This window comes from Saccostrea cucullata, unplaced genomic scaffold (assembly GCF_032062105.1).
Source record: "Saccostrea cucullata isolate Sc308-1 unplaced genomic scaffold, CSIRO_AGI_Scuc_v1 ctg7149, whole genome shotgun sequence".
In the NCBI taxonomy this organism is placed as follows: domain Eukaryota; kingdom Metazoa; phylum Mollusca; class Bivalvia; order Ostreida; family Ostreidae; genus Saccostrea; species Saccostrea cuccullata.
Genome location: NW_026927996.1, coordinates 16978 through 32689, shown reverse-complemented (window position 1 = coordinate 32689; position 15712 = coordinate 16978). Strand labels below are relative to the sequence as shown.

Sequence of the window (15712 nt, the reverse complement as noted above, 5' to 3'; positions counted from 1 at the left end):
AGAATCTCTGAATAATTGTTGAACAAAAAGTGTTCAAAATCCTAAGAGCTTCAAAATAATATCCAGGAAAAGGGGCTGGGTACTCAAATTAGGGGCCAAAAGGGGCTAAAAGTCTTTTCGATAACTCTTTAACAGTCTATAATTTGTTATACATTACTGAAGCAAAAATCTTTATTTTAACAATCTACAACTGTATATTATGATTTGAAAGTCCTACATTACGTAATTAGGGGCCAGAAGGCTAAATCTTTGACGCTTTATATCTCAAAAGTGAGAAATATTTTGATAAGTAATACTGAGCAAAAGATGTTCAAAGTCATGTTCTAAACAATCTGCAACCTTTCATTTTTCGTTAAACGTCCCCTTTAGGGAGTTCAATGGCTGGTCCCTTAATATTTTTTTTTGCGAATAGCTCGAAAACGAAAAAGAATCTCTGAAAAGTTGTTGAACAAAAAGTGTTCATAATCCTGAGAGGAGAGCTTTAAAATGATATGATGAGAAAAAGGGCTGATCCCTAATTTTAGGGGCCGTGAGGGGCCAAAAGTCGAATTTAGATGTCTTTATTGTTCAATGTCTTTTTACAGATTATGGAAAATCATTATTTTAGAATGAAAATCTCAATCAAAATCTGATCTCATCTCATCAAGAATCGAACGGAAGACCCACTCGTTGCTCGCAACGAGATCGTATCTAGTTCTTATTATGTTTGTATGCTATGCAATCCTGTAAATCCCTTGGAAAAGGCTGGGAAGGGGGTGTTTAAACAAAAAACAGTACACGAAATACAAAGAACTGTTACTGTTCAGGATAAAGTAACATTATAATATACAGGGGGCAGTTCTAATGAGAATACTCGATGCTTATTGTTCGGTATATCTGATAACTTTCACTTCACTTCCTCCAAACTTTCCCACCCATAATCGTCCGAGATCGTCAATACTTAACGTACATGAATCATAACTACTTATGCTACGGAGAAACTGTCCGTCCTGATCAATGACATGGATACATTTATTCCCTTGACCCCCCACCAGGATACGACCATTACAGTCCGTAGCAATATTTGATGGAATAAAACTTTTCTCCGTTGCATGTATTCCTTTATATCGGTATCGAAGCTTTCCTGATTGGTTAATCACAACAACGGCCCTGGCGTTGACATCAGAAACACAGATATCCCCATTGACATTCTCCGTCACATAGAACATTTTGTTTCCCTCACCAAACAAACAATCCCCATGGTCATCTTTCTCTATTTCTTGGTTTACTTGTCGTCCTCCATAGCGTACTATCTTGTATCTTTTGTCGTCACTGGTACCCATGCCGACAAGCAATTCACCTGATTTCGTACAGCACAACCCTAGTGGCTCCCATTCCTTTTCAACCGAGATAAAGTTAGAAGATTTCCCCTCCCTGACAATATTAATTGATCTATTCATTCTATCTGTGTACATCAGCTCTCCATTTCTTGAAATCGAAATGTCGCTAGGGTGACCATTCCATTCCAGACAACTGGATATAACAGTCTCCTGTATATCACCCTTTGTGTTGACTCTGTGGATGATTGACTTTTCATTGTATGAAATCCAAACCTCTTCAGTTCCAAGGCATGCAAATTTCCTCAAGTTGTTCTCAGTTGTAAATGTTCTAATTTCAATAGCTTTATCTAATAAATTTCGTGTTTTTGAGATTAGTGCCTTTCTTTCGCTGGTCTGAGGTAAAATCACAGGACCAATCAGTTCTCCGAAAAGTTTATGTAGTTGAATTGAATCTGGTGGTTTGGGGACAAATATTGGAAGTCTAAATTCAACATTCAATAAAATATCTCTGTATAAATTTTGTGATGGTAATTCGTATTGACTTATTTCATTTGCATCAACAGATTGAATGACCTTTTTATTCTTTTGAACTGCTTGCATTAAGACTTGGATTGTATCCATGATTTCTGTTTGACACTTTCTCAAATCTCTGCTGCCAGATTCTTTCATTTCAGAAATGAGATCTTTGTTTTTCTGAACAATATCATCAATAACCTGATGCCATTTCTTCCCGTGTTCTACAGCTAATGTTTGCATTTCATCACATCTTGAAAATGAATCTGCTATTTTGGACTCGATATGGCTTTCTGCTTCTTCAAACTGAGGAAGGATATCTTCAAGACTAGCAGTGTTTTCTTGTATTTCGTGTTTTGCTGTATCAATGATTTCAGAAAAATCAACAACATCATGACCTTTATGGAGGCCTGTCAAACATTTTATGCAAACTGGTAGATGGCAGTCTCGACAAAATACAGCACATTTCTCAGTTTTGTGAGCTCACAATTTGTAAATTTTAGCTGGAATTTTCTTTCCTTGTATTTGATAATTTCATGTGCGGAGGAAGATGACGTCATATAATGTTTTCCGACGCATTCTTCACATAAGTTTACCTGGCAGGGATTACAGTGAAGCTGAGCGGCTCTCCTGTCACAGAGGTGACACAGGATGACGTCTTGCGCCATTGTTTTCCTGCTGGCCATTGTGGCTCCTTTACTGATGTTTTCTCATATCTAAAAAGAAAAATGACTGAAACTACATTTTATTCATAGATCATTCACTGTCGTTGAAATCAGTGACTTGTTTGGGGCTACTTCATTAATATTCACATAGCAAATTATTTGCTGCATTTTAACGATCGGTAGCCTAAAAAATTTGATCCACTAATCAAAGAGAAGGACATACAATAAAAAATAACTTTGTTCAAACCCAAGTTTTACTGCAATTAAAGACCAGAAGACATTTAATGCAACATCAAGTATAGACCTCTTTAAACTTTTCAGTAAAATGCTAGCTTTAAATCTGTCGTTCAACGGTTCATTTTCCCGACTTCAAAATATTTTTTACATTTTGCTCACCATGCATTATTTCATAGAGACAATATTATACCGTGATTATTCATTCACTAGTATCAATCAAATTTTATGTTTCTCTATCTTTCTAGAATAAATTTCTGTTGTTGATAATGGTGGATCAAGATTTCGACTCAATATCAAATTCTTGATGATAAGGTTATTGTGCAGCATGATAAAAGTGGTTTTTTGACGTATATTTCAGCAGAAATTATTAAGCTATTTGGCCATATTTGGCCATTTTGTTGTTCGAGATCAAAATGTTACTTATGGTTATTTTGATCAAATCTGAAAAAGTCAGTATCATTGAGTAATAAGATATTGAAATCCTTGTTTGACTCTTGCTACCCATTACTTCAATACAGAATTATAAGAAGCTCGTAGTATTTCTTGAATCCATAATTTTTAAGTCTTAATTCTAATGAGTTTCTCATCTAGAAAAAAAATACTTTCAACTTAATTGGTTGAATCTGATTCGTCAAGAAACATTTATTATAAAAATCTATTACATTCTAATCCATGAAATCATGCCCTGCAGCAAGGCAACAGTCAACATTGCTTGATGATGGGTGACATTCCATATTTCAAAATAAATGTTGATTGTGCAGAATTTATGTGTGTATGGTTCAATGTTACAAGTTTGTATATTTAACATTCAGCATGATATAATAAATATATCATGTAGTTGAGGGTAACTTTGAAAATTTCCATCCCTCGAAAACCATTATCAATCGAGGTGCAAATTTTCAACCCGAAAACCATTATCGACAGAGGAGCAAATTTTCACCTCGGCTGTGCCTCGGTTGACAATGGTTTTCGTGGGGTAAAAATTTTCAATGTTACTCTCAATTACATGCAGTATTTATAATAGTGTTGTCAAGATTTCAAGTTATGCTGTTGGATTTGTAAAAAGGACTGTGTCATATGTCTAAAATATTTTTGTATATATTGAAAATAAAAATGTTTATTTTTATGTCTTGTTTACAAAAGTTTACAAAAAAATCATTTTTTTAACGACGGATAAGAAGAAAATATGTCGACCTCGAAATCACCTAGAAAAATAAGGGCATTACATAATGATGTGTATATTGTTCTTTACTAACTTTAATACATGTATTACTAGCTGCAGATCTGTAGCTCTCCGAAAAAAAATATGTTGATAGACCGGAGAGCTACAGTGCCACCCATTGAAAAAAAATGTTTATTTATTGCGCACAAAAAAGTGCGCTCGGTTCTCTATTTATTTCTCCATGTTTTTAAAACTGTAATCTCAAAATATTACTAACCGTGTGTTCCAAGCATATTCTTTCGCCGTTTCCACAACCAAACATTCCTCATAATTGTTGTTAATAGTCCTCCTGACCCTGATATTGTAATCATCGAACATTTTGTTTATTTATACTGCCATTTTGGTTTCAAAAATAATTCGGTCCAATATGCTTCGTTTAGATGTCAACTACGAGAGTACTTGATAGAAGATAAAGGAATTTTTTGAAATCTTTCCTTATTTGCAATTGAGGTAAGAATTTGGAAGAATTAATTCAGAACCGAGCGCACTTTTTTGTGCGCAATAAATATACAGTTAGTATATAGGTCCCTGTTACATCCTTGTCCTAAAAAGAAACAATCTTTACTTTACTATATCTACTTTTGACTTCAATGTTGACAACGTTTCCCTCGATACCTGAAACCATAGACCTGTAATTGCTACCGAATATCCATGTGTATACCTTATAGTATGAAGCCGTGAACCCCTCTATTTACCAGTATGTACATATACGAGGGGTGATCCAAAAAGTAATGTCACAACTTTGATAAAATTGTTATAAATCGACGTAAAACAACAAAATTACACATGATGGAAGCTTTATTTATTTCAAATCAGATCTGAAAAATTCAAAGGAATATGATGTATACTTTCCAAAATATCGGATTTTAAACAATGTGCGTTTATGGTAGTCGCCGCACCTAAATATAACGTCATATGACGGATACGTACCGTCATACTTTTGGGCGCTTCCCTTCGTTTCATTAAAAAATATTGTGATTCGCAAACACTTTCACAAGTTCCACTTTTTTAAAGAGTTCTTGGTACCATCATACACTCAATCCTTTCATAATTAAGCCCTCTGTCAAAATTTTTGAACATGCAGTAGCAAAGACAAAGTAAAACTTAGAAAATCGTATACTCTATACGTCTGTCTTGTTTGAAGTCAGACACCATTGAACGTTTCCGTCCGATCTCCTTTCTTTCGGTCTTTTTGTCCTCTGCTGATCATTCAGTGACCAATCACCCGCCCAAAATTGCTGATACCATCCGGCAATATGTCTCTTATTTAGATTCTTTATTCTGTAAGTCTGATTAATTAACGTAATGGTCGCTTGTGATGATTCCCATATTTTGAAGCAACAAATGCATTACAACTCTTCGAGCCGTTTTTTTTTTCCATTTCGAAAATCCCTTTGTTCAATTCAACAGATTAACCCCCTTCCCCGCAGTCACGCATTTTAACGCATATACAATTTCCTATTTCTAACGCAAAATCGCGCATATACCGTTTCCCCACAATCACGCATTTTCACGCACTTTAAAAAGTTCAATTTATCTTAAATTTAATGCCAATTTCCTTATATTTTATACTCGTAAAAATCTCATAAAATAAGAAAAGTTATTTTTGTATTAAAATATTAAATCATAACATTATTTACGCTAAACTTTACAGAAACATGTACCACGCTATAAGGTGCTTGCGGGGAAATGGTAAATTTCTATTTCTATGACGTGAACTTTACGTGAATGCTGCATAACAGTTCAGCAAGTTGTAAAGAGTTAAACCAACAATGTTTACAGTCACAAATACCAATGCCGTCGTTTAATTTTCAATCAACGATAGAAAATGACAAGAATTGTGTCTTTTTAAAAAAAAAAATTGGGAGATTATGTGCTTTTTAGAATCTTTTAAATGTGTTTGTCTTTTATCATTCTAAAAAAAAAATACACTTTAAAACATGACGTTCCGTTGTGACGCGGCGACACCCCCTATGCTCTATATTTTAAACATCTATAAAATAAATTCAATATAAACATATTATCAAATTAAATTTCAATGTTCATTAGATTTATATCTGTGGATCTTTTGGTATATTGTTTTTAATAATATGAAATTATTATTATATCATTATTATATGAAAACATTGAACCAAATATAAAAGATATGGACACTGTGACATTACTTTTGGATCAACCCTCGTACATGGAGGTTGGAGGTTGAAACAACTTGGGTCGTTACCACGCGGGTCGAACACGGAATCGGAACGTAACCACTCGACACCGTTCATCTAACTTAAAACGAAAGTAAGAATTTTGATAGAAAATGAGAGAAACATCACCTGTATGGTAAGAATTCTCAACGGCTGACTTCGATCATGAACTTGAGAAACTGTTGTTGAACTAGAGTAACATCGAGCCCGATATAGTTTAACTAGAGTGACGTAATTTTTCTATCATAGTTCTACCCTCGTGTTTCCGTTGGTAGAACTATGGTAGGAAAATTACGTCACTCAAGTTAAACTATATCGAGTTCGATTTTACTCTACTTTCAACAACAGTTTACTCGAGTTCGTGATCGAAATCAGCCAATGTGTTTAAGTGCAATTTTGATGTTTCACTTAATCAGCTGTTAATCAGTTTTACAGTTAATATGTTTACGGGTCAAATTAAATCTTCGAGTAAACAATTAACAGTGATTATTATACCTCTATTGATAATACTCGAATTTGATTGGCTGGTAAGCAAACTTTAAAACACAACAATGACTCCAAATGGTACTGTTTACAGCAATAATGACCCCGGAATCATCATTGCACGTGGGATATAATGACCCGGTCATTATTATTAATGACCGCTAAATAATGACCTCTTAATCAAAAAATCCTATTTGAGTGAAGTTAATGCACAAAATAATAATTATTCGAGAAAAACAACATGTTTTTGAAATTGTGCATGGTCTGTTTTGCATTACCATACCGAATACGGTTAAATTTTATCGTTATTACCTAAACGGTTTGCTCATTTCAAAATAACGTTACATTAATTCAGTTCAACGGAATGTAGAAGCGGCTCTTTAAAGAGTTGAATTCTGTGTTAGATTTTGACTGTGTAGAGGAAAAGTAATCCTAGTTATAACAATGATGTCGCTATCAACCAAATATTGTTTTAATCAGTAAATCATGATTCAAAAACTTACACTACTTGTAGACGTCAATGTAAACAACTTCACTATACGGAGTGTAGCGAATCCCGATCCCGATCAAAGAAAGAATTGATAACGGTTAGAGATTCATACTTTTCAATATATATCGGTATAATAAAACAATTGATTACCCCTTGTGAGTTCAACATGGTGAAATAAGGACCCTCGACCTGGCCCACTCGATGACCTGCCCTGACCTCGGCCGCTACGCGGCCTCGGTCAGGTCAGGTCACCTCGTGGGCCAGGTCTCGGGTCCTTATTTCACCATGTTGACCTCAAAAGGGGTAATTAATTGTATATTAAAGCTCATCGTCCCATATAATCTGAGTAGCTATGAAACATGACTTTTAAAAGCACCTCTCGGATTAAAAAGCAGTGCTTTATATTTAAGAGCCTTCAAAACTATTTCCAAAACAGTTTCATTTTTTGAAATCGGTTGAAAAATAAAAAAAGTTATGATATATTTTTGGTTTTCATCTTTTCACATCTTGAAACAGAAAATGTTGCCTTTTTTTTTTAAATTAAAGGGACAAAATCTACTATGCTGCAATTCTTCATTTAATGCAAAGTACTTTACAGTAATTATATAAATAAAAAGATGTATATTTAAATTGTTTTCTAGCGTGTATAATATAGCCTATTATTAACAAGAAAATCAAATACTTTATGGTTGTCAGAATTTTTAAGTTCGAAGTGTGGTAACATTTTCACCCTCTTTTTCATTCTTTGCAAGATAGAAACTTAATATCATGATCAGATATTCTGTGATTGCATGATTAATATCATTATATTCATGTTCAAGATGTAAAATGACTGAAATCTAGATCCAATAATGTCGCATTAACCTACTTTTTCAATACGGATATTGTTTCCCTCAATCAGATGTGATGTACACTATACAAAGCTCTGTTTGATTGTACCGTAATTTCTAAATTTCATTTGAAGTATTGTTGAATTATCTTTTATTTTTATGAAGTAAAACAAATTGATCTGGAGTTTCATGGATAAACTAATGGCTTAAGGGGCAATATCCCTCTGCTCCAAATTTCAAGACTTTTTTTTTAAAATCCAGACATTGATTTTCAGCAACAACTATAGCATTAAATTCAAATGGAAAATAGTTTGAAGTATGAAGCGTTGCTTACTTTTTCAGAAATGAATAATATGTCAAATCATGATGTGAAGAAAATTTGATATGGTAAATAGAAAGATTAATTATTTTTTATCTCACAAGTAAATTTGAAATATGAGGTATATATTAAAATAATATTTACTATCATACCTATCTAATTCCCATTAGAAAACATACTGAAGCGCTGCTTTTTAAATCAGAATAACAAATTGTTTTCTGTGCATGTAAAATAACACGCATTTATACACAAAAGTTGTCGTTCCATTATCGCCCTTGAAAATATTTTTTAATGAAACAAAATATTAATTAAATGTTTATAAACAATACTGCATCTGATATTTCTGTACAATTAAAAGAATTATAATTTAAGAGATAAAGATTTCTCAGTTTACACTGTTTAAAGGAACTGAGTATAAATGTTTTATGTAAACTATTATAAATAATTAATAAATATACTAGCAATAGAAACTACAAATCAACATTTGTACTTTTTAATAGGTTTGGTTGAGTTGACTATAGAATGGTCCTTATGAATGACATTTGTAAACTCTGACATGAAAATTCACTGAATTTCATGACAAAATGTCTGAAGAAAGTTATATCTCTCTTTTCAGAAGAGTTATCTCTCTTATCAGAGGGTTATTCCACCTTAAAAAGAGGGGGTAATAATATTATTAATATGATTATCAACTGACAAGTAAAAGTTATCATTTCTTGAGTGTATTTTTGTATTTAGAAAGCCATCTTCAATTTTTAATACAATTAATGATTTGAACATATTTTATTGTAATATAATTACAAAGGGATTGAATACAATTAATATGAAAAGTGATAAGCTGACACTGTTATTTGTTGAATACCCCCTCCCCCGGTATGACCCCCATCATTGTATGTCACCTTACAAAGTAAAAATAAACTAAATTGTTGAAAGCAAGATATTCACATAGTGTTGTGACCATTTTGCACCTTGCAATTTTCTGGGATCCAGACAGCAAAGGGCAAGTAACCTTATCGGGCAAAAATAGTCAATGTGATCAAACATGATTTGGCATTGAATACAAGGTTTTAAATAATATTTTAGATCAAATTCTCATAGAAATTTATATAATTACTTTACTGTTTTATAAAATTCAGGTCTCCTTGGTGTATATTCTGAAATTCAATTTTTTCTCTCGAAAGAAATATTTCATTTCTATTTTTTTTCCATGAAAATTATGCAAATAATTTATTTTCGTCGATATACACTTGCAGTAATACTTCAAGAATGTTTCTGAAAAACATGTCGTCGTCTCACTGTATCAGTGCGTATCACACAACCACCCTTTTCTTTATTTTTTACACCATTTTTTGACAACAAAATTTTAGCAAATTTTAGAGTTACTGCCCTTTGCTTTTCCATTGCTATAATCAGATAAGGTTTGTGTACACAGGCACTTGACGTTACTTGATAGAAAATGAGAGAAACATCCTGTATGGTAAGAATTCTCAATGTGTTTAAGTACAATTTTGATGTTCCACTTAATCAGTTATACAGTTAATATGTTTACAGGTCAAATTAAATTTTCGAGTAAATAATTAAAGCTCATTGTCCCAGATCTATATAATCAGATAAGGTTTGTGTACACAGGCACTTGACTTTACTTATTTTTCTTTTAATAAAAAAATATACACATACCTAATATTTTTTTTTATTAAAAGAAAAATAAGTAACGTCAGGTGCCTGTGTTTGTGTATTGTTATAAACTTTCCAACTAAGAATGAATAGCACATGATCTGTGAAGTTAATATCTCAATCTAATTAAAATTAGATGTTCCAAGTCTGCTTCTGCTTCTCAAACAGTAGTGGATATAGGACATGTAATTTTCATCAGATTGTTATTATTTATTATTGACTTTTAAGCATACGAATTTCAATATCACCTTATAGAAACACTATTCGGTCGGTTATGATAAAATAGTGAAAAATATAATCATAATTTTAAAGATATTTCAAAAAGGGGGTTTGTCATACATGTATTAATGTTAGTAAAGAACAATACACATCATTGCCCTTATTTTTTCTAGGTCATTTCGAGGTCGCCATATTTTCTTCTCATCTGTCGTTCAAAAAAAAAAATGATTTTTTTGTAAACTTTTGTAAACAAGACATAAGAATAAACATTTTATTTTCAATATAATATACAATAATATTTTAGACAGATATAATTTGACTGATACTAGTAAATGAATAATCACGGTGTAATAATGTTTCTATGAAGTAATGCATGGTGAGCAAAATGTAAAAAGAAAAAAATTGGAAGTTTGGGGAAATGAACGACAGATTTAAAGCTAGCATTTTACTGAAAAGTTTAATGAGGTCTATACTTGATGTTGCATTAAATGTCCTCTGGTCTTTAATTGCAGTAAAACTTGGGTTTGAACAAACTTATTTTTTTTATTGTATGTCCTTCTCTTTGATTAGTGGATCAAATTTTTTAGGCTACCGATCATTAAAATGCAGCAAATAATTTGCTATGTTTATTAGCTCACCTGAGCTTAAAGCTCAAGTGAGCTTTTCTGATCACCCGTTGTCCGTCGTCCGTCCGTCTGTCTGTCTGTCCGTCCGTCCGTCCGTCCGTCTGTAAACTTTTCACATTTTCAACTTCTTCTCAAGAACCACTGGGCCAATTTTAACCAAACATGGTACAAAGCATCCTAGGGTGAAGGGGAATTTAAATTGTAAAAATCAAGGACCAAGTCCCCTTACAAGGGGAGATAATCAAGAAAAGACAAAAATAGGGTGGGGTCATTAAAAAATCTTCTTATCAAGAACCGCTGGGCCAGGAAAGCTGAAACTCATGTGGAAGCATCCTTGGGTAGTGTAGATATTAAATTGTTAAAATCATGACCCCCGGGGGTAGGGCGGGGCCACAATAGGGAATCCAATTTTTACATAGAAATATATAGAACAAATCTTTAAAAATCTTCTTCTCAAGAACCACTGGGCCAGGAAAGCTGAAACTTATGTGAAATTATCCTTGGGTAGTGTAGATATTAAATTGTTAAAATCATGACCCCCGGGGGTAGGGCGGGGCCACAATAGGGAATCCAAGTTTTAAATAGAAATATATAGAACAAACTTTAAAAAATCTTCTTCTGAAGAACCACTGGGCCAGGAAAGCAGAAACTTATGTGGAATTATCCTTGGGTAGTGTAGATATTAAATTGTTAAAATCATGACCCCCGGGGGTAGGGCAGGGCCACAATAGGGAATCCAAGTTTTACATAGAAATATATAGAACAAACTTTAAAAATCTTCTTCTCAAGAACCACTGGGCCAGGAAAGCTGAAACTTATGTGGAATTATCCTTGGGTAATGTAGATATTAAATTGTTAAAATCATGACCCCCGGGGGTAGGGCGGGGCCACAATAGGGAATCCAAATTTAACATAGAAATGTATAGAACAAATCTTTAAAAATCTTCTTCTCAAGAACCACTGGGCCAGGAAAGCTGAAACTTATGTGAAATTATCCTTGGGTAGTGTAGATATTAAATTGTTAAAATCATGACCCCCGGGGGTAGGGGGCCACAATAGGGAATCCAAGTTTTACATAGAAATGTATAGAACAAATCTTTAAAAATCTTCTTCTGAAGAACCACTGGGCCAGGAAAGCTGAAACTTATGTGAAATTATCCTTGGGTAGTGTAGATATTAATTGTTAAAATCATGACCCCTGGGGGTAGGGCAGGGCCACAATAGGGAATCCAAGTTTTACATAGAAATATATAGAACAAATCTTTAAAAATCTTCTTCTGAAGAACCACTGGGCCAGGAAAGCTGAAACTTATGTGGAAGCATCCTTGGGTAGTGTAGATATTAAATTGTTAAATTCATGACCCCTGGGGGTAGGGCGGGGCCACAATAGGGAATCCAAGTTTTACATAGAAATATATAGAACAAACTTTAAAAATCTTCTTCTGAAGAACCACTGAGCCAGGAAAGCTGAAACTTATGTGGAAGAATCCTTGGGTAGTGTAGATATTAAATTGTCAAATTCATGACCCCCGGGGGTAGGGTGGGGCCACAATAGGGAATCCAAGTTTTACTTAGATATACACTGTATTTAGGAAAAATCTTTTTAGAATCTTCTTCTCAAGAACCACTGGGCCAGGAAAGCTGAAACTTGTGTCGAAGCATCCTGGGGTAGTGTAGATTCTAAAGTATTAAAATCATAAAAGGGAAAAGGGTAGTGGGGTACGATAGGTGTAGCAAGAGGGAAAATCTGGTAAAGAACTGCATCACCTAAGTTACTCAGGTGAGCGATGTGGCCCATGGACCTCTTGTATTAATGAAGTAGCCCCAAACAAGTCACTGATTTCAACGACAGTGAATGATCTATGAATAAAATGAAGTTTCAGTCATTTTTCTTTTTAGATATGAGAAAACATCAGTAAAGGAGCCACAATGGCCAGCAGGAAAACAATGGCGCAAGACGTCATCCTGTGTCACCTCTGTGACAGGAGAGCCGCTCAGCTTCACTGTAATCCCTGCCAGGTAAACTTATGTGAAGAATGCGTCGGAAAGCACTTTATGACGTCATCGTCTGCCACACACGAAATCGTCAAATACAAGGAAAGAAAATTCCAGTTAAAATTTACAAATTGCGATGCTCACAAAACTGAGAAATGTACCGTATTTTGTCGAGACTGCAATCTACCAGTTTGCATAAAATGTTTGACAGGGGTCCATAAAGGTCACGATGTTGCTGATTTTTCTGAAATCATTGATACAGCAAAATTCCAAATAGATGAAAACACAGCTATCCTTGAAGATATTCTTCCTCAGTTTGAACAAGCAGACAGACAAGTAGAGTCCAAAATAGCGGATTTATTTTCAAGATGTGATGAAATGCAAACATTAGCCATAGAACATGGGAAGAAATGGCATCAGGTTATTGATGATATTGTTCAGAAAGACAAAGATCTCATTTCTGAAATGAAAGAATCTGGCCTTAGAGATTTAAGAAAGTGTCAAGCAGAAATCAAGGATACAATCCAAGTCTTAATGAAAGCAGTTCAAAAGAACAAGAAGATCATTCAGTCTGTTGATGCAAATGAAATAAATCAATACGAATTACCATCACAAAATTTATACAGAGATATTTTATTGAATGTTGATATAAGACTTCCAATATTTGTCCCCAAGGCACCAGATACAATTCAACTGCATAAACTCTTCGGACAACTGAATGGACCTGTGATTTTACCCCAGATCAGCAAAAGAAAGGCTTCAATCTCAAACAATCGAACGTTATTAGATAAAGCTATTGAAATTAAAACATTTACAATTGAGAACATGTTAAGGAACTTGGCATGCCTTGGAACTGAAGAGGTTTGGATATCATATAGGTTAAAGCCAATCATCCACAGAGTCAACACAAAGGGTGATATACAGGAGACTGTTATATCAAGTTGTCTGGAATGGAATTGTCACCCTAGCAACATTTCGATTTCAAAAAATGGAGAGCTGATGTACACAGATAGAATAAGTGGATCTATTAATATTGTAAGGAGGGGCAAATCTACTACCCTTTTCTCTGTTGAAAAGGAATGGAAACCACTGGGGCTGTGCTGTACGAAATCAGGTGAATTGCTTGTCGCCATGGGTACCATTGACGACAAAAGATACAAGGTAGTGCGCTATAGAGGACGACAAGTAAAACAGGAAATAGAGAAAGATGACCACGGACATTTTTTATTTGGTGTGGGAGACAGAATGTTCTATGTGACGGAGAATTTCAATGGGGACATATGTGTTTCTGATAACAACTCCAGGGCCGTTGTTGTGATTAACCAATCAGGAAAAATACGATTCCGATATAAAGGAATACAAGAGATGGAGAAAGAATTTATTCCATGTGACATTGCTACGGACAGTATGGGTCGTATACTGGTAGGGGATAGCGGGAACAAATGTATCCACATTACTGATCAGGACGGACAGTTTCTCCATAGCATAAGTGGTTATGATATGTTTAGTATTGACGATCTCGGGCGATTATGGGTGGGAAAGTATGGGGGTTATAAAGTGAAAGTAATCAGTTATACCAAACAATAAACAGCAATTATTCTCAGTAGAATTGTCCCCTCTATTTTGTTATGTTACTTTTTACCAAAAGAAACTTTTTGTGTATCTATGAGAATTATGTGAATTAGTACCACTCTATCCAAGGGGCTGCATACCTAAAAGTTAAGACTTTCAATATTTGTTCCCAATCTACCAGATTCAATTCAACTACATTTTGATTTCAAGAAATGGAGATCTGATGTACACAGCTAGAACGAGTAGATCTATTGATATTGCTAAAAAGGGCACATCTACTAATTTGATTTCAGTTCTAAAAGGATGCAAAACGTTAAGGTTGTGCTGTACTAAATTGGTCGAATTGCTTGTCAGTATGCGCAGTAGTGATGGGAAAATATATGATTGTACGTTACAAAGGACAGAAAGTGAAACAGGAGATAGAGAAAGATGACTTTGGAAATTATTTGTTTACTGGAGGAGACAGAATGTTCAATGTGACAGAGAACTCCAATGAGGATATTTGTGTTTCTGAAGGCTCTGCTAAGGTCGTTGTGGTGTTGAGTAAGACAGGGAAACTTCGATACCGATATAAAGGAATAAAAACAATGGAAAAAGTTTATTTCATGTGCCATTGTAACGGACACCATAAGTGGTTGGGATGAAGGAAACAATTGTATCCATATCATTGATCATGACGAACAGTTTCTCCGAAGTCTGAGTTGCTACGATATGTTAGATATTGACGATATCGGGCGACTCTGGGTATGGGAATATATGGGTAATGAAGTGAAGGTCCTTCAGTACACTGAATTGTAAAATATTTTTATTAGAACGGTCGCCTCAATTCCAGAGAATTTGTCCATCTTATCACAATGATAAAAAATTTACTTAACTGTAACACAAAAGTAACACAATTCTGTATTTTTGAGAAAGGAATAATAACTATAAATACAGTGTATTTTGAAAATACTGCAATCTGTCAACTGTATGAAGAATATGAACTGAAAATAGTTGTCTGTTCATTTTTACCTCACCTCAACGAAGTTGGGGGAGCTTATGTAATACCCTCGGCGTCGCCGTCGGTGTCGGCGTCCCAGGTTAAGTTTTTTTCTTTTAAAGTACTTCTATGTCCTATATTGATTAGACATGCATGGAAGATGCTTCTAGTGTTTTTCATTGTAACAGTCAAAGTTTCAGATGCTGCAATTTCAGCAAAGGAATGTTATGATACAAAGGAAAGGAATGGATGATACATCTAAGGATGCACATTACCGGGCTTGCTTCGAATGCTGAATCTGACCTACATTTTCCAGTTGAATAAACAGGTTAATGTTTTTGGTGCAGGTCTCATTTCCAAGTAACTATAAGCCCTAT

At 34.3% G+C, this 15712-nt stretch overlaps 2 protein-coding genes across 2 annotated transcripts; one reads left to right on the top strand and one right to left on the bottom strand.

Annotated features, from left to right (window-relative positions):
- Window positions 1–860: 860 nt before the first annotated feature.
- LOC134276109 (uncharacterized) lies at window positions 861–2518 on the bottom strand. Its single transcript, XM_062758385.1, has 2 exons — window positions 2443–2518; window positions 861–2242 (listed from the first exon to the last, which is right to left on the bottom strand). Exons 1-2 carry the CDS (start codon window positions 2516–2518, stop codon window positions 861–863), a joined length of 1458 nt encoding a protein of 485 aa, XP_062614369.1.
- A 7167-nt stretch (window positions 2519–9685) lies between these two features.
- On the top strand, window positions 9686–14817 carry LOC134276110 (uncharacterized). Its single transcript, XM_062758386.1, has 2 exons — window positions 9686–9747; window positions 12689–14817. Exon 2 carries the CDS (start codon window positions 12719–12721, stop codon window positions 14369–14371), a length of 1653 nt encoding a protein of 550 aa, XP_062614370.1. The 5' UTR covers window positions 9686–9747; window positions 12689–12718; the 3' UTR covers window positions 14372–14817.
- The last annotated feature ends 895 nt before the right edge of the window (window positions 14818–15712 follow it).